The sequence below is a fragment of the Paramisgurnus dabryanus genome, chromosome 15, assembly GCF_030506205.2.
Source record: "Paramisgurnus dabryanus chromosome 15, PD_genome_1.1, whole genome shotgun sequence".
NCBI lineage: Eukaryota > Metazoa > Chordata > Actinopteri > Cypriniformes > Cobitidae > Paramisgurnus > Paramisgurnus dabryanus.
The window spans coordinates 20,071,424-20,090,304 of NC_133351.1; the positions used below are offsets into that span (position 1 = coordinate 20,071,424).

At 36.2% G+C, this 18,881-nt stretch overlaps 2 protein-coding genes across 5 annotated transcripts; one reads left to right on the top strand and one right to left on the bottom strand.

Moving 5' to 3' along the window:
* Window positions 1-348: 348 nt before the first annotated feature.
* Window positions 349-5,615, bottom strand: faima (Fas apoptotic inhibitory molecule a). Of its 4 annotated transcripts, none has more exons than XM_065251521.2 (5): window positions 5,435-5,615; window positions 4,896-5,016; window positions 4,454-4,682; window positions 2,541-2,590; window positions 349-2,046 (listed from the first exon to the last, which is right to left on the bottom strand). In XM_065251521.2, the coding sequence occupies exons 2-5, from the start codon at window positions 5,007-5,009 to the stop codon at window positions 1,897-1,899; spliced, it is 543 nt and encodes a 180-aa protein (XP_065107593.1). In that variant the 5' UTR covers window positions 5,010-5,016; window positions 5,435-5,615; the 3' UTR covers window positions 349-1,896. The 4 variants fall into 4 exon arrangements, with proteins under 4 accessions (XP_065107593.1, XP_065107591.1, XP_065107590.1 ...); XM_065251519.2 differs by having other exon boundaries at window positions 5,431-5,615; XM_065251518.2 differs by having other exon boundaries at window positions 350-2,046; window positions 4,896-5,020.
* Window positions 5,616-6,590: 975 nt separating this feature from the next.
* ndufa10 (NADH:ubiquinone oxidoreductase subunit A10) lies at window positions 6,591-12,518 on the top strand. The gene is made up of 10 exons (XM_065251517.2): window positions 6,591-6,741; window positions 7,105-7,273; window positions 7,693-7,908; window positions 8,334-8,420; window positions 9,243-9,364; window positions 10,231-10,310; window positions 10,807-10,861; window positions 10,941-11,026; window positions 11,208-11,316; window positions 12,305-12,518. Exons 1-10 carry the CDS (start codon window positions 6,667-6,669, stop codon window positions 12,371-12,373), a joined length of 1,068 nt encoding a protein of 355 aa, XP_065107589.1. The 5' UTR covers window positions 6,591-6,666; the 3' UTR covers window positions 12,374-12,518.
* The last annotated feature ends 6,363 nt before the right edge of the window (window positions 12,519-18,881 follow it).

The window sequence follows — 18,881 nt, forward strand, 5'->3', positions numbered from 1 at the left end:
ACTTCTTATGATTGTATTTGTTATTAACTTAATAGGCCACATTATTTTTTAAAAATATTTTCTCATACTTACAAACTCATTTAGGTATTTACTGGTTACAAACTGCAATAACAACAAGACTTTTATATCTATATTTATGTCTATAACAACATTTTTAATTTTGGTTACATAAGTTGTTCTACATATAAAGATAAAATATACCTTGGTCAAATAATATATATATAACATCAAAGATATTGAAGTTTCAATACTAAGGCCCCCCTTATGAAGTCAATTAGAAATACTGATCAAATATCAACATTTCGTTCTTGTAATATAGATCTTTATTAATATCAATTATTATTACACTTTCAGAATTTAGTCATAGTGCTTAGTAAAATAACTATAAGGGTTGGATTACACATATCCTGTAAGATCACTGTTTTAGAAATAAGATGATGCTAACAGACATTACTACATCTTGAATTCACCAAACACATGGATCTTAAAAGAGAGAGAGAGAGAGAGAGAGAGACACAAGTAATCCTATTTGTCACAAAGCCTTGACACCCAATTGTCTTAAAGACAGTCATATTAAACAAAGTATAATTCCTAAGGAAAGTTATTGCTGTGCTCTGACCCTATTTACAGTTTTAAACAGTGATTGGTCAGATAAATGTCTACAGGAAAGAATACTTACATATATTTACACTGACATCACTATCTAATGCTTTTTAAGAGCATGATTGTGCTATCGCACACAGACTTAATTATTTCACATTAACGACCCTATTACTTCACATGAGTATATCACATGATCAACATAACAGACTGTTCAGGAAAGGGCCTGACTGTGACATCACATCCATTCTTGTTTGACTTTTGTCATGTTTAATTGCATGGTGTTAATCACATAACATCACACTGAAAAAAAAAACACATTTTGTTCATTGTTTTACTGTCATGTCACAGAATTACAATGGATCCGAAGGGGTTTAAAAACTTCAATTTGTTGTTGCTATGTGAGGTATATAGCAATTAACTACACTATCACCCGGTTTCACAGACAATGCGTAAGGCTAGTCTTAGACCAGTGGTTCCCAAACTTTTTCAGCGTGTGGCCCCCCTTGTGTACGGTGCGTTCCTTCGCGGCCCCCCAAAGAAAATTTGTGACAAAAAACTGTTCTAAAACTCAACATTTTAATAAAAAAAACATTAAATTATACAAAAAAAGTAATGCTTTTGGTTAGTAGCCTTATTTTTTTTTAGGTTTAATTACACAGAATTCATGATAAATTAATGTATTTCATAAAATGTCATAAAACTGGGGCCCCCCTGGCACCATCTCGCGGCCCCCAGTTTGAAAACCACTGTCCTAGACCAAGGGCCTATACCAAATAGCTGGTTTAGTTGGCTAGCTAGGTAAGTTTAGGATTAGTTTGTGCAAATCTTGGGTTTCGGGTACCATGAAAGTAGCTTTTACCGACAAGGCCTGATCACATTGGTTTGGTTTTTTCAATTGAAACTAATCCTGTAACCCCGAGTTTATTTTAACCATTTTCATGGTACAGGCCCCAAGACACATTTTATGTCTTAATTGAAAATAACTTCAACAGACTGATCTTAAAATATGCCAGTGCCATTGAAGATAAAACCCAGTAATATATTTTTCTAAGGCATTTTTTATAAAAGATTCTTAAACATCTTAATTTAAGTCCTTGTCCTGGCTTCAGCTAAGCCTTGTCTGTGAAACCAGGCCTACAGGATGTGTTATTAAGACACATCTGTCACTGCTTCAAAACAGTCCATTACTGAACCAGTATGTGATGACCTGTAATTACCAATCAGCACAGATTATTAAACACATACAGTACATACATACACTCTTCTCATGTTCATGTATGGTCACCACACAGATTATTCAACGGACTCGGAAACTTCCATGCCATCCACCAGCAGCGTGTGAATGATGCCGTCTCGTCTTTTACCGCTGCTTACAGCTTTAATGCAGCAGTCATGATTCCCGATGCTGAAGTGTGTTTCTGTGCCATCATCAACAAACTCTCCCTGAAAGTATTACAGAAGATGACATGTTTTCACTGGCGTTTATAGTGTGGTAACTGTGACATTTTATGGCAGCTGTGAGTTAAAATAAAATCGAGTAGATGCTGATTAAGGATCATCTTGCCTTTTAGTTTTAAATTCTGAGTTTCCAGAATTTAATAACTCCAAACAATATTAAAGGAATAGTTCACCCAAAAGTGAAAATTATGTCATCATTTATTCACCCTCATGTTGTATCTGTATTAATTTTTTTGTTCTGCTGAACACAAAGGAAGATAATTGTAATAAAGCAGGAAGGACCCTGGACTTCCATAGTAGGAAAATACTACTATGGAAGTCAATGGTGCTTTAAAATGGTTTGGTTAAAACACTGAACAAAATATCTTCCTTTATTTTTATCATCCACTTTTTTTAATAACCCCACATTTCAACTGTTGACAACTGTAACTTGGTAATGTTGGTATAGAAAATAAATATTGAATAAATGTGAAGCTTACAGCTGTTTCCATTTTCTGTCCATTGCACCAGATGTCCATGGTATCCTTCTCTGTTGAAGATGGGACAGTTTATAAGTTAGCGATTAAAAGACTTGAATGACTAATTAAGAAAAAAACAGCAATAAAATCCCACTGTTTTGTACTTAGATTTAACCTTTACACTAGTGTCACTAACTCTAGTGCACTGAATCTGACCTGTATGACAAACTAGGGATGCGCCGATACCACTTTTTTGGAATACGAGTACGAGTACGAGTACTTGCATTTCAGTACTTGCCGATACCGATACCGAGTACTTAATAAAAACATGATTTAAATTTACAGGTAACAGCTTTAGTCATATAATTTAACAAAAAAACAAGGGACTAGTTTTCCAGTTTGTTGTAAACTCTGCCTCTTTGGACAACACAAGAGGCATTAACCCCTTACACGCCGCTCAAACATAGACATTTCTCAGACCGTGGTATCGATCCCTGGTATCGGGGGACTTTTAACGAGTACGAGTACTTTAGAAAATGTGGTATCGAGGCCGATACCCGATACCAGTATCGGTATCGCTGCATCTCTATGACAAACACTATCTTAGCCACTGTATTTATGATTGCATTATCATGCCTTATGTTGTGTTGTGCTGAGCTTTCCTGCTTGGCACTTGATTTGTTTGTTAAGCTATGTGTTCTCATGATACCACTTATGCAATTCACGTTCGGTTTATTTATATTTACATTTGGTTAAATTTTTTAAACAAAGTAACTTAGAAAGAACATTACAAGCAATTTGCCATACAAGAGCCACGATATCTGCGGTATCACACTTCAACGTTTAAAAGAGTGAGCTTAGCTAAAATAGTATTGAAGCTGAAGCAGAAGAAAAAATGTGGAAAAACCACCACTGTTTAGAAGCACCAGTCATAAATACAAACCAAAGTCAAAGGTATGGAAATTCCCTTCCTCTTCCTTATTGTGTTACATAAGCAGGAAATATTTTCCATATCCAGGCATTTCTTCTTTCTATTTTTTGTTATTGCTGTTTTTGTCAGACATAAAGGTGCTTCTATTGTTATATTGTTATATAGACCTTTTGCGAGTTGATGTCACAGTTACGTCTAAACATTACACTAACATTACACTAAAGAGAAACATAGGGGAAACAGACTTCGACAGAACACCGGATCCATTAAAATCACAGTTTAACGCTAAATCACTTCACACCGCTATTGTGCTGTCATTTTCTGCCTCCAGTTGGGCTCTGCCCACAAAAAACGTCATCTCTGTTTGCAAAAAGGTCTATACACTAATAAGGTAAAGGGATTTGGGATTTTTTTAAAACCTATATATAACCTCAGGTTAATCACTAACTGTGTGCCAGGTCACTTGGTGAGCGAGAGAACACTTTCAGCATTTCAGAGAACATTCAATAAAAGTTCATAAAAACAAAGCAACCAGGTAAAGTATTTACTGATCTAAGTTTCTTAAACATTTAATCTAACACTGTAGAAGAAAAGACAAGAACAAACTTCATTAGAGATCAAATCATATAGAGATGCACTAATATAACATTTTTTAAAGATAGACGATTATTCAGACAGATATCTGCCGATGTCTATAGTTTGGTGGGTATATTAACTTGCATTCAATTCTAAAGATGACATTTTCTGAATGTTATTCATTCATTCAATGATCAATAATATTGCATTTTTTTATTTTTGTTCCATAAATTGTCTACACACAACAAAGCACAAATTTATTGCATTTTCCTGTTCTCTTTTGATTGACAGGATATATCAGGCATGACTATAAGCTGTTTTGAAACTATCGGCCAAGAGCCGATATTGCAAAAATTATTGGCTGATATGTTGGTGCATCACTAAAATCATATATATACTTAGGATCTTGTTATTTGTTATTCCTTACCCAGAACAACTCTGCAGTCCATGCCATCCAGATTCAGAAGCCATGTGCTGGTAACCTTGGAGCGGTTCTCCATATACTTCTTTAGGCTCTGTCCATTAATCTCTAGAGTGTACTCGTATGCAAAGCCACTCACTGCATCTATGTTGATAGTGGCTTTTGTGCCTGATCGTCCCACATTAAACGTCTCCTTTCCGACCAGCTTGAACATCCAATCTCTCCTTATAACCTCCTGTGAAGGTCATGAATAAACCCATAAAGCATCGTCACCTATTTCCCATTCATGTGAAATTCACTCCATTGTGGCTGCAGGCATCTAGTGACAATCTAATCTATATTATGTTGTGAAAATCAAATCAAAAGCTCCCTGGACTATTTAATTCTGATCAGTCACATCCTTATTATATAGAAAAAATATATTAAAATTATATAGAAAAAATCTTACTTTTCCATCTATGTGAATAACACGTTTTCCTGTGGTTGTGCCATGTTCAAATTCAATCCTGTGCACACCATCGCTTAACGCCACTTCCCATACAGCAACAAGATCCCCTGACATCCTCTGTCTTCCTAACAATTAAAGCATAGAGATATGAAAAACAAAGACTACATTGATAAGTATTACAGAGGACGGATGTATTTCATAAAACACAAGTATTTGTGTTTATTGTTTGATTAATTAAAATAATTTATTTACTGCTGTAACTTTACAAATTAAATCAAATCAATGACCATTTCTTGCTCAAACTCTAAACATGACAAATAATTAATAATAAAATACACTGCCTTGTGTAGCATTTAAGAAAATTATTATTTATGGTCTGAAAATGACTTGCATAATTTGTAATTCCTTTCTAGTAATATTTGAAAAGTGCTGAAAAAATACCACTTTGTTGCAGCATCAACCGACCAGTGAAACAGAACGAGCTGTCGAACATTCAAAACAACAGTCAGAAAAAGGTAGAGACAAAAATACCTACCTACCAACCCACCCAAACCAAAGCAGCAATTAAAAGAGTTTCTCTGTGTATCCGATCAGCTTTACCTTAAGACACAAAATATTTAAATAACTGACCACATCAGCATCAAAATCACTGCTGTAGCTCCAAATGTAGCTGTTTCAGCTAACAGTTACTGTGGCAACAGCGTCTTCTTCTTTCCGTGTTTGTGTCAGGTTGAACGCTACATAAATCATTACTGACACCTGCTGGTAACTCAATATTTCAGCTAAGCAAATATTTTGAAGTGCTGCAAACTTTTTCTTTTAAATCAGGACTAGGCCTTCGTTTAATTAGGAAATATAACAAGTTTTAACAAACATGTCTTACTAAAAGCATTACTTCCCTACTGAAATAAACAGCAAAGACCAGCATAATTCTGATGCTGGACCATGCTGGTTTAGCTAGTGGTCAGTAGATACCAGCACCAAAACACAATATGCTCTTGCTATATTTCAGCAGGGTTGTCTGCATTTAAAAGCAAAAAAAAAAAAAAAAAATGCACTTATGTTTTAAGATATGTCAGTGCAAGTTTTTTTCAGTTTGAACAGTTTATTTTAAGAGTAGTCTATCCCTGTCCTGGAAACCACCCCATTCTTTCTACACGTGTCAACATTTGAAGTGGATCAAAAACATTCATCAAAGTTGTCCACAAGAACGGGTAATGGGTATTGGTTAAGACAACTTTCAGGAAAGGCTTTGATACACTTAAAATGTTGACTAGTAGTATATTTAGTTCATAAAACTTTTAGCTTAACACAGACGAACATCAGCAGAAAATGAGTGAATTCAACAGCGCCACCTGGTGTTCAGTTCACATGTAACAATGTAACATTCACATAATAACGAAATGGAAGAACAAAGAAAAACGTTTATTCGCTTTATACTAAACACAATAGTTATCTTACTCAGTAAAGGAGCTTGCCTCTTAATTTATTTAGTTTTCTTTCCTCACAACACGGTGACGGGCTTTCACTTTGTGTGAATTCTCATTAAACATGGTAATTTGTTTTTATTTAGCTCATTTGTTTTCAATTGTATTTTCAAATGATATAATAAAGTAAATTTTTATTCAAAGTGATTTATATTCACATTTACAAAAGAAATCGCTTTAAACAAAATGACGCGGCTGTGACGCAAAATTTCCGCGACCCGTCGCTGAGCTCCTTCCGCGACATTGAGGACCATCGGACGTACAGGAGTTTCTGAAGTTTTGCGATGGCGTTGCGGTTATTTCGGCTGGTTGTGCCCAGCGGTGCAGCAGCTTTGAAAACAGGATCGCATGTGCCGACGGTAAGATTCAAACACATCTCCTGCAGTCAAAATTAAAGCTTTATTTGCTGTAGTGTGTAGGCCTAATGTAATCAAACTGAAGGACAGCACCACAACACAAGCTGTCAACACAATAACATAGCCTTTATTGTATCATTACATTGATTCAGTTGTTTGCTAAACCAGCGTAACATTTATTAACATGTGCATTCACGTATGTTTACATACACCCACAACAAATGCGTACATAACCACGCTAAAATAAGATGTTTTGCAGTCATTAACGCATTAAAATCACATGCAGTTACTAATGTGTGACACATGAAGTGTTCCAGATTAAACTATATATGTAAAAGAAAAGTAACATGATGCATTTATTTTTAGGTTCAAATCCACAGCACTGCTGTGACTAACCTGCGGTATGGATGGTGGGCTTATGCCCTGGGTGAGAGAACAACCTCCCGCTTCAAAGAAAACAGCAAGATCATTTCCATTGATGGCAACTTGGCATCAGGAAAAGGAGCACTTGCACAGAAATTGGCTGATAAACTTGGTAAGAAATAAATCTAATTTTACCTGATTTTAATTCCTAAAATTATTTTAACAGCAACATAGTCAGGAAAACCAGGAAATATCTGGGATTTCATATGTACAGCTAAAAACAGTCACTATAAACATTAGGAGCTGACTGTACTCTAATAGATTTGCCCTTTTATGATCCTCGTACACAAGCTTATATCTTATTTGCTGTTTTGACCAGTTTGTCCAGTTTCTGCAAATCAATGCAAATAAAAATGGGTGAAATCTTTTCATTAGTTCTCAGAATTAAACAAAAACGATAATTTTACCTAAACACATACCTATAAATAGTAAAAACTGAAAATAGTCTATTAATTATGGACTTGTCTTTCAATTTTTTCCTGTGAGTTTTTGTTTTAATTAGATTACAAAGCATATGTTTTTTCTAATCAGGGATGCTGTATATGCCAGAGCCAGACACAAACTATGCAGATAAATTGACAAAGGAGAAAGATCCTCTGGATAAAGTCTTTAATGGTAACTGCAGTCTGGAGAGGTTCTACTTGGAGCCCAAAGCTACTGATGGGAACTCTTATCGCCTGCAGTGTTGGATGTACCTGATGAGGCTGCTGCAGTACTCTGATGCTATTGAACACCTGCTGTCTACAGGTAACCAAACTTGTTTAACACTTGTTTCACGTAGGATTGTAGTCTAATTTTATGATAATCACAGAAACCTTAGACCTTTGGTAGTTTATTTTCATTTAGTTTTAAAAGTTTCAACTTTTCAAATTCAACAGTCTGTTTTGTTAAATTGACTGTTTTAAGTGGACATATTGGTTACATTGAAGTTTAAAGTGAGACGATGCAGCAATTGCTTATGACAGTGATACAAAAATGTCTACACAGCAAGCAAATATAAGTGCTTAAATCTTAATTTATTAAAATGTGAGTTATCATTTTTTCCACTTTGCAACATGCATCTTAGTTAATTATAGCAACACATTATTTAAGAGGAAAGTAGTTTAATTAGTTAATGTAAAACATTTGATACCTATCTTTATTTGTAATTTTTCCCTGTCTCTCTTTCTCAGGACAGGGAGTTATCCTGGAGCGATCCCCATTCAGTGACATGGTGTTTGTGGAGGCCATGCTTAAAGAAGGCTTCATTCGCAAGCAGTGTAAGTGATTCTGTCTGAAATTCACTTGTGATATAAATGGTGAATAAAATCTGACTGATAGACTTCAGTCATACTGGAACTTAAACTATATCAAAGCTCTTAATATTATTCAGTTGAGACTGTAATAAGCCAGCAATTGCATCATGAATCATGTTTTCAACTTCATAACATCTTTTATTTAAGAGGCTGTTTACACCTGGTATTAAGATGTGTTTTCATAGATTGGATCACATGTGGACAAGAGAGACATTCTGTTTACACCTGGTATTTAAATCTGCCTCTTTTTGTCCACTTCGACCACTTCTGTCCTGATACCTTTGAGGAGGTGGTCTGTGGGAGAGTCCCCCTGCTTTCGTTTAAACTTGAGCGGGAGAAATTACTTAAGTTTGCACAACTTTCTCATGCTCGCAAAATGAAATTAATGAAATACGTGGAGAGCAGCTGCTTTGGTTTTTATCCATGAAAGCTTAAAGATAGTGCTGTACACTGTGTGTTTGTGCTTGAAGTCAGAAACTATGTAAAACATTGTGCTCGGTTAGATCAATTGGTGGAGAGTAGGCGGTCTCTTGTGGCTGTTCAAACACATTCGACCACAAAAGCAATCTGGCCAAAGTGTTTTCGACTACCTCTGAATTTGGTCGAAAGTGGACGAGCTCAAAACGTTTTACACCGCGTATACCCGTCTTTAGCGTCAGCCACTTGTGGTCCGATCCACAAAAACTCATCTTAATACCAGGTGTAAACAGCCCCTAAGTCTTTTGTTTGTTGAATATAATAAGAAACCTCTAAAGACAGAGGTATGTGTTTGATGTTCTCCTGCAGGTGTGGAGCATTATAATGAGGTTAAAGGTGTCAGTCTCTGTGAGTTTGTGCCCCCTCATCTGGTCATCTATGTGGACTCGCCTGCAGAAGAGGTTCAGAAGAATCTTAAGTCATCAGGAAAGGTGTGTATGGGACTCCATATTTAAGTCAAATAATGAAGTATTTGATTTTCATGAAATAAAAAAACACTTAAGCCAACAATTTTTATAAAAGCACAAAGTGCAATATTGACATTTGAAAAATAAATGTAAATCGTTTTATAGTTTGTATGTTTATTTTTGGCATAATTTAAAAATCTCAAATAATCCCTAAAGAATGAATATCTTTATATGCTACATGCAAACATAAATACATGGTGGCATCTAATTTATAAGCTATGTTAGAAAGCACTTAAATTTGAATGATAAAAAATACTCCAAGTAAAATAAGTTAACAAAATCTTGGAAAAACCGGCAGGATTTTCTTCTCTCAAATGCTATGATCATGTCTGCTTTTGGTGCCGAAACCACACAGACTCACGAAGAAAAATCTGCCATCTCTTTCAACTTTCAAATACGGCTACAACCTGAATGGATGCTTGCAATTGTGTTAAAGGTGGGGCCATGCTCTGTGGCTTCAGTGGATCATCCAGCCAATGTTTAGCTCCGCCCAAATAATCCTGAACACAGAGATGTGGCAAAACTGTTAAACGGTGTCACTCCACAATTCAGTACTACATAGCTCACAGTCTTTGTAACGTGTTTCAGCAATACATTTCTAACTTTATAATGGGTTTAGAAACAATTGACTTTAGCAGACTTTAAAGATGTATTTTTGAATGAGCTGAATCCAGAATGACAGCAGATAAAGTAGGAATTCAAGCTGTTTGTATGATTAAATTCTGGATCTTTCATGGTAAAAGTATCACCAGTATTCTGATTATACAACAATCTGAGAAAGAAACACAAGTGGCAATAAATCTGAATGTTCGTTCCCTTTACTTGTGCAGTCATACCTACAGAATGTTCCTTTAAGCTACCTGAAGAACATTGAGGCTTCGTACAAAAAGACCTTTCTTCCAAAAATCAGGTCAGTACCTATCCTCCCTTTTTTTTTTTTTTTACTATCCCCCCTCAAAGTCCAGACCTCAACCCCATCGAACAAATTTGGGGAAGGCATGAGATTACATTTTAGTTGAAATATATTGACACACTGCCAGAAAGATGTGCTGCTGTAATTGCTGCAAAAGTTGGACAAACCAAATATTAAAGTTTAAAGTGGATAAAAACAGTACAACTCACTTTATATGATATTTGTTGTGCTCAGAGCAGCCATTATAATGAAATGAAATCATGTTTTGGAGGCAAAAAATCTGTATTGTCAGATTTTTTAATTTTTGCCACCACTGTATGTTTGTGGGTTAATTTTTTACAATGTTAATAGAGTTCTTTATCTAAATGATTAGCTGTTGTCCTTAAACTTTATCATAGGAAAGTCAGAGCAGCAGCATATTCCTATAAGTTGTACATTTTCATGTTCAGATTTTCGAAATGTTGGTGTTAAAAAAACTACATGTGATTTTCAGGGAAGAGGCAGAGGTTCTCGCTTATGACACAACCCAAGTCCAGGACATCGAAAGGGTGAGAATTAAAGCAGTGTATGGAGCATGTTCAGACAAATGTCATTGCTTTCTGACTGTCTCTATATTTAACCACACAGATTGTGGAGGATATTGAATACCTCAAGTTTGAGAAAGGCCCTTGGCTGGAGCAAGATGATGTCACGTACCATCATATGCGAATGATGTGAGTGCCTGTTAAGCTATTTCAGATATAATGATGGTTGATCGTTTCTTTGAACATTTTTCTGGATAACATTCTTTACAATATAATTTAGCATTCATCTAGGTCTTTTACTTTGTATTCTCACATGAGACTCTTTATTTATCAATTATTGTTTTTTGTTTCTTTTACCTTTGCAAACTAGGGTGGAAGACAAGCAACGAGTGGCCAATATGACCTGCATCCCTAGATATCTCCCAGAAATCACAGTTGGTGCTCATGAGTTTGATTCCACCTTCTTTGCTTTCAAATCGGTATGTGCCTTTTATAAAAACTGCACCACTGAATGCAAAAGCTTGACCATAAGCCAAATCTAATGGCCCACATAATCTTAATTATAAAAACTATTTTATTGCACTAATATATTTTAATAGTGACTTACTGTACATTGCTAAAAGTGTTGGAGTGCATAGGTTCATTTTATAAGAAAAACAAAGATAACCTTTGCATTAAAAGTTAAAAATGTCTACTATCATCACTACAAGTGCAGAACCACACCTTGTCTTTGTTGAATAATGGTGGTCTACCCGCATTCACGAACATACAAAAAGTGCTAGACATGCTAAACATCTCAGTCTCATAGAAATTCCTCTTTTAGAAATGTCAGCCAGAAAACGGCCCAATCTGAAAAACTGATGCTTATGACATCACAGGCATCTCCCTGCCCCTCCACTTTAAAATAATTGGCTAAATTTTTTGAGTGGCAGCAAAGTCAGCCAATCAGTAATGAGATTGCAGGTTAAGCCAGTAGGGGGAGCCAAATATGTGCAAAACCACTTGTTTAAAATCCCCCACCCTAATAGAGCTATCTGAGAGAGGTTTTTAGGAAGCTTCTAAGGCATTACAGACCCAAACAAACTTTTTTTGTGTATATGTCACATCACAGAACAAGGATAAATACCCCGTTCAATCATTCTATGTCACCTTTAAGTGTTTTCACAGAGCATTGAGTGTTTTTATATGATGTCACCTGATGTTGGTGGAATTTCAAAATGGGTACAAAGGTGGATATATGACGAGTATGCTATGCTCTGATTGCTGCTATTTCAGCCCTAAAACTAAGCACACGAAGCTTAAATTCAGCCGAGAGAACATGTGAAAGGGAGGCTCATTATTATACATGATAGGCAATAAGAGCAGGCATATCTAAAAGGTATTTTAGAAGAAGGTCACAGTAAAACATGGACACTGCACACCAGGGCTTTAGATTCTAACATCTGATATGAATATTTGTCCATTTAGCTCCCTGGAAAGAAATACGCTGAAGGTTATAATGAAGACGTCGGGGACAAAGGCATCTGGCTCAAGTGAGAAATCTTAGCTTGGCCGAAGGGAAGGACATCTGAATGAGAGACTGATTCAAGTCTATGTCCTGTGGAGAAGATCTATGTTCTGCTATTCCTCACCTGAAGATTTCATTGTACATTGTTAATAAAAAAAATCTGTTTATGTTGAACCGCGTGTTTGTTTAATGTAGTGTCAAGTGTTCACAGAAGATTTATGGTAACTATAATCTTGCTAGATGAAAGCCATCTATAATAATTTGTTTTTGGAAAAAATGCACTTTGTGAGACAAAAGTGACACATAACTGCAGAAGTGAATTTGAGTGTGGCGACTCGATATTTAATTTCATTTTATTATGGTGGTCCGGTGACTAATCACCACAATTAAATGATATTTTTTCTCAGAAATAGCACAATGAAAACTGGCCACGGGTCATTAGACACCTGAAACCTGTAGTTTCTCGTCAGTCAGAGATAAGATGATGTGTCTGCGGCGGCTGCCGGTAAGAGCACGGCCCGTTGATCCGGGAACATTGATGATGCCTGTCGCTGCTCCTCACATTACCTTCAGCTTCATTGCTAATTATTTACCAACATCTCCAATGTCGCCCAAAAAAGACCACTGCTTCAGAAAGCTTAAAGACCCTTTTGGATTGGATTTACAATGATTTAATTATACACAGTACATGAGCTTTTCCTTTGAAACTCATAATGTTTAAATGAAAAAAGACAAGGAAAATAACCTAAAATGTGTCTTGTTTTTGAGTTGGAGAGGAACTGTACATTTATTTTATTTAAATAGTACCAAAAAGAGCATGGAGGACATTTAAGGTATGTTAAGGTAACATTGCAGGTTGCTTTATGTGTGTTCCTGTGTGCCAGTTAAAAAGTGGTCAAAAGCCTGCCCAAATTAGGTTGGTTTTCTTCAACCGGGTTAAATCTGTTTTTGTGTTTGAAACCACCAAAGGGTGCTTTTTACAGTTTTCATCGCTTTGAAACTTCAAGGGAACTGATATTACCCCAGATGCCTGTGTGCCCAATTAAGTTTCTCTCATGTTTCTCAGAGGAGGGCACTGTTGTACCTTTAATTTTAAAACATCAAACCTAAACTCTTATGGATTCATGTCTCAAGGCAAGAGACTTTCTCATTTACTTGCTGCTTCTCAGGTGTATCTTACATTGTGTCGGCTTTTATTTTGACAGCACTGTTTTAAATGCATTAATATTTCATACACATGGATCCTCCCACAGCTGTTATTGTATGTGTTTGCTCTCTCAGTGGATGCTGCAGTGCATGTCTAATAATGACAGCAGGTAGGGTGCTGAATTCAAATTTGAATGCTAAACAGAAAAGTGCACATTATTGACAAAGTGGAACATTTGAATTAAACTTCATTACTGCATTCAATCTGAATTTAAATGGCTAAATTGGAGCAGCAAATTAGCAGGCTGTCTGTTTTTAGCATTGGTGTGAATGAAGTGAAGGTGTTACCTGGCAGCATGGAGGGATGGATTGTAAAAAGAGGAGGATGGAAAGATAAACAAAGCTTTTGGATCTATTGTGATGGTGGTGATAGGTGAAGGGCAGACCGCAATGACATGAAGAAACATGAATGGCTGTAAATGAAGTTTGAATAGTATTAATGACAGAGCAAAATAAACAACCTGGATGATAATAATGATAGTTTTCATGACATTCTGCATTAATTGTCTCAAAAAACAGTGTATGATGTGTGAAGGTACAGCGTTACTGCTAACTATTATGTTGGAGCAACAGATGGAGAGACCCGATATTAACCATAATAAATTTCTTGTCACATTGTGTGAACACACTTTATTTCCATTAATTTCCTGTATTATTTGCACATGTTGTGTAGCCTATTACTGTATGCATATAAAATGGTATAAAAAACTCGAGGCCCCTGTTATTCAAATGCACCCTGCTATTTTTTATACTGTAATCAGATTTTTCTGTAATAGCAGTTGAATAAGTTTATATTTGGCTGAAATAGACACACATGAAAGTTCAAGATCTTTTCTGTGTCTTCAGAGAGATGCTTTCACACTGACAGAAAACCTCGGGCAACAGTTTTATAGTGAGACCATCAAGAGCAGATCTCCTTCTTACGGCTCTCAGTTTTACTCATGTGACTTTAATTATATTTCACACTTCGTTTTAAATTAATCGTTAACATGCAAGAAGAGAGCGTGATTTGCTGGCTTCAATTACTCATGTACTCTTGTCAGTGTGACCGGGTTATTTTTGAAATCCTGTCATGCACACTTAACCTAAAGGGAGACAGGTAAAAACCAGCTTTCAACTCGTCTTATGTCACGTTTTTCTTTTTAATGACTGCATTAATGACAGTATTTGCTATTGAATTAAAAGGTTTGGTGCTGCAGTGGGCACCATTGGAGAAACAACGCCCCATTTGCGAGGCCACTGTGTTATATTATGTTATGTATGAAAACAATGGAGGTCTTTGGGATGTCCTCACTTATATAATAAAATCAAACCTCAAAGTCTTTGCTGTGTTTGTTTCAATATACACTGTCGCTGTGGTTGCACCCTAAGGTTCCATTTTGTACCTTTACAGGTATACGTAATACAATGTTGTACCTTATTGGGTACATTACTGTACCTTAAGGTTGATCTATTGTGTACCTTTAAAGGCACAGTTAACTGTTTTGTATTTTTTTTACTGTTACACAATTGTTCCTTAAAGGGGACATTTCACAAGACTTTTTAAGATGTCAAATAAATCTTTGGTGTCCCTAGAGTACGTATGTGAAATTTTTGCTCAAAATACCATATAGATAATTTATTATAGCATCTTAAAGGACAAGTTCGGTATTTTACACCTAAAGCAGATTGTTTATGATGAAATAGAACGGTTTTGACTGAAATTTGGACATATGCTGCTGGCGTAATACTGTACCTCACAGCACATCCAATACAAGTCAATGTTGGACAAAAACTACGATAAAACCTGTTGGAAAGCATCTTTTGCAGCGATTTTTGTGTGAGCATATCAGTGAACACTCCTGACCACTCGGTGAGTGTCACGTCTTTGTAAACAAAAGTTTAATGCATTTTAGGAAGGATTGTTCCAGTGCACCTATGCAGCCAATGTGGGGTGGGGGGTGATACCACAGAAACCGAAAATTCTCAGGCCAGCATCATTTGTCCAAATTTCAGTCAAAACCGTTCTATTTCATCATAAACAATCTGAAAACAGGGCTTTAAGTGTAAAATACCGAACTTCTACTTTAACATTGCCACTTTTTAGGTGTGAGCAAAAATGTGCCGTTTGTGTGGGTGTGTCCTTTTAAATGCAAATGAGCTCATCTCTGCAATAAATGGCAGTGCCGTGGTTGGATAGTGCAGATTAAGGGGCAGTATTATCCCCTTCTGACATCACAATTGTTTGATTGACCTGTTTTTTTCACATGCTTGCAGAGAATGGTTTACCAAAACAAAGCTACTGGGTTGTTCTTTTTCACATTTTCTAGGTTGATACAAGCACTGGGGACCCAAACATAGCACTTAAACATAGAAAAAGTCATTATATGTCTCCTTTAAGGTACACAATAGGTCTTAAGGGTATAGCATTTCAATGTGTTGTATACCCATAAAGATACAAAAATTAACCTTTGAGGGTACAACCCCAGTGCCTACAGTTTTGTATCATTGTTTCTGACAGTGTGCTTGTGTGGATAAAATGTTTGATATTGTTCTCATAATTGCAAAAAAAAACTCCATACAGTTGTGTGAATGTGCTTTTTCTACTGCAAGAACCGACCGTCCGCTGACGTAGAATATTTGCGGTACTTTGACCATCATCCACCTGTCAGTTCTTGCAGCGCCCCATGAAGTCAAACACACCTAATGCGTTTACATTTATGTGAATGACTGGAAATGTCATAACTGGGTAAAACATTCAACCTTACACCTTTAGGTTCTGACATCAGATAATGTCTATCAACATTGATGTCATGTGTTTGTGTTATTTTGCAGCATCCTTTTACAGCATAACATGGCCATTCTGACATCCCTCATTTTTAGTGTATGCATATTGTTATTAACAGTGGCTTCATTTAATGTGCACCTCAAATGTCTGAACTTCAGTTAGATATTTTCATATTTTTCATGTTAAGAACACCAAATTAGAAAAAGGAAAGATTTCTTGGGGAAAACTCAAAAAATCCTGTTCATTTGTTCTCTGGCTAGAATAAAGCCCAGAGCCATCATAAATTACCATTTCATTAAGATTCAGAAGCCAAACGGACTTAAATATTCATGGATTCCCTTCTTTCTTTGATTAGATTTTAATTACATGATATTGTCTTAAACAAATGAGGGACGTCAACGTATGTCGCTATATGTTTTTGAGGGGTAATGAACATCTGAAATGTAGAACGGCTTCAAAGAGAAGGACCATTTACCCAGTGAAACAGAACGACCCCTGAGAGCCCAGTGTTGTGTCTTGTTTCTGTCAAGGAGAAACACAGAATGCAAAAATACCCCAAGCACCAGGGCAGGACCTTTTTTTCTAGTTTCTTCTTTAACTCATTCACTTCTTTCTTTCTCCCTGCCTAAAACTTTCATGACCTCTAGTAATTATTCAGAGTAGTGTGATGCATGACTCGTGTGCATGACGCTTCAAATTATGAGCAAGTTACAGCTCTTAGGTTCTTCTCCCCAACGAGTATCCATATATGCATGTAAATTTCTTCGTTTTAAATTCAAGGCAAGAAAAATGTGATGCACCTGTCGTAAACCAAGGTCAAGGTAGGTGCGCTGTAGACACGGTGTTTGCAACAATGTTAACTGCATTGTAGCAATTTAGACCTGCTGTAACCAGATCGGAATGCCCACACTTCTTTTCATTTTTCCTGAAAACTGTAGCTGATTAAATATTTACTAAGCTCAGCATGACCATTAATTTTATGACCTTGGCTTCATTTGTTCTGCCACAATGTTGTAATGCAAAATCAAAGGCATCTAAAAACAATTGAATGTTCACCAATGTCTGATTACTTTGGCATCAAAAAAGCAACATCCAAAGGTCACAAATAATGGCTGTGATACAGCAGTTTGTCTACCATGAATAACTCTCCTCACAACAAAGATGCCAGCTCTTCATTTTAATGGCCTCATTAAATTCGCTTGCAGGTGAGCAGCATGTCTGTTACTATAAAGACATATCAAAACCATAGTGTACTTGGTAAATAAGTGTGCTATCCAAACCCACAAATGAACACTTAAGGAGAAATACATGGCGTAAATGAGCATGTAGCTCATTTAGCAATATTTATAAAGTGTTCCCACGGAGTTGAATGTCCAGAGCGATGGCATCTACCCATTATGGCGAAACAGATTCAGAAACTCTTTCTCAATAAACAAACAAATGGCCTGCTCTCTTCCATACGGTTGCTATCTTGCTTGGCCAGCACTTTTGGTCTGGAGAAATAATAGGCTGTGATGAGTGGAGATAAATTAGCTCATTCAAGTAATTGTGCCTTATGGGGATTTGCAGCCTCTGTGTAATGGCTCTCTTAAACACACAGAATAAGATGACCATGGCTGACTCATCAAATTTGGCCATTTCTTCTGACATATTTCTCAAAATGTATCCTGGCCTAACAACTATAATTTGGTTTTACAGCATGTTGTGTGACTATAACGGCTTATTCACGAGGAATAATACGGAACACTCAAAAATATTTGTTATTTTCAACACAACATTGGGTCAAAAAGGTAGGCTGGGTTTGTCCTTTCTTGACCCAATGTTGGGTTTAAAAAGAACACAGCATTTTTTTTTTTGAGTGAAGGAGGACACTTTTGTATATACAGTTTAAAAAATGTGGTGGATTGTTTTAAAACATGACTTTTAGGTTGAATTTACCTAGAAAACGTCAATATTTGACACCAACTATAAAACAACAAAGCATAGGTTAATTTAAACCCATCAGTTTGTCCATATTTTAGTCAACCATGTGTTTTAACAACTGCCTTTTAACATTTTAAATGGATGTTTACAGTTTCAGCAATATAATATGCTGGGTTATAATATGCTGGGTCAAAACTAACCCAACATGTTGAGTTGTAATTTAACCAGTGCTGGAAATGGAGGGGGGGGGGTGTTTAAGGAGTCCTGGGAGTACATTTCCAGGGGAACGGAGTTTTACCTCAAACTGGTTGGAATTTTTGAAATAGTGTTATTAAAAAAGGAAATACATGATATTTAAACAACTTCATAGCATTTAAAAATATCAAAATTAACCTATACTGTATTTTTTTATCATAAAATGCTCTTTAAACTCATTGGGTCAAATATAAACATTCTCTGGGTTAATTTAACCCAACAGATGGGTTTGTCCCTTTCTGACCCAAATTTTTTTAGAACGTAAGATCTTTACAAACACTATGGGCCCTATACACCTGGCGCAATGCAGCGCAAAGGCGCAGATATCATTTTCACATTCAGCACCACATTGTTTAAAAAGCAAATGCATTTGCGCCCATTTTTGC

What these genes read in the sequence shown, in the direction of transcription:
- faima (XM_065251521.2), bottom strand. Translation starts at nt 5,009, where the DNA reads ATGTCAGGGGATCTTGTTGCTGTATGGGAAGTGGCGTTAAGCGATGGT. An exon ending in TTATTCACATAGATGGAAAA is followed by an intron (nt 4,683 to 4,895) that starts GTAAGATTTTTT and finishes TGACCTTCACAG; the next exon opens with GAGGTTATAAGGAGAGATTG. An exon ending in GGACTGCAGAGTTGTTCTGG is followed by an intron (nt 2,591 to 4,453) that starts GTAAGGAATAAC and finishes CATCTTCAACAG; the next exon opens with AGAAGGATACCATGGACATC.
- ndufa10 (XM_065251517.2), top strand. Translation starts at nt 6,667, where the DNA reads ATGGCGTTGCGGTTATTTCGGCTGGTTGTGCCCAGCGGTGCAGCAGCT. An exon ending in AGGCTTCATTCGCAAGCAGT is followed by an intron (nt 8,421 to 9,242) that starts GTAAGTGATTCT and finishes GTTCTCCTGCAG; the next exon opens with GTGTGGAGCATTATAATGAG. An exon ending in AAGTCCAGGACATCGAAAGG is followed by an intron (nt 10,862 to 10,940) that starts GTGAGAATTAAA and finishes TTAACCACACAG; the next exon opens with ATTGTGGAGGATATTGAATA.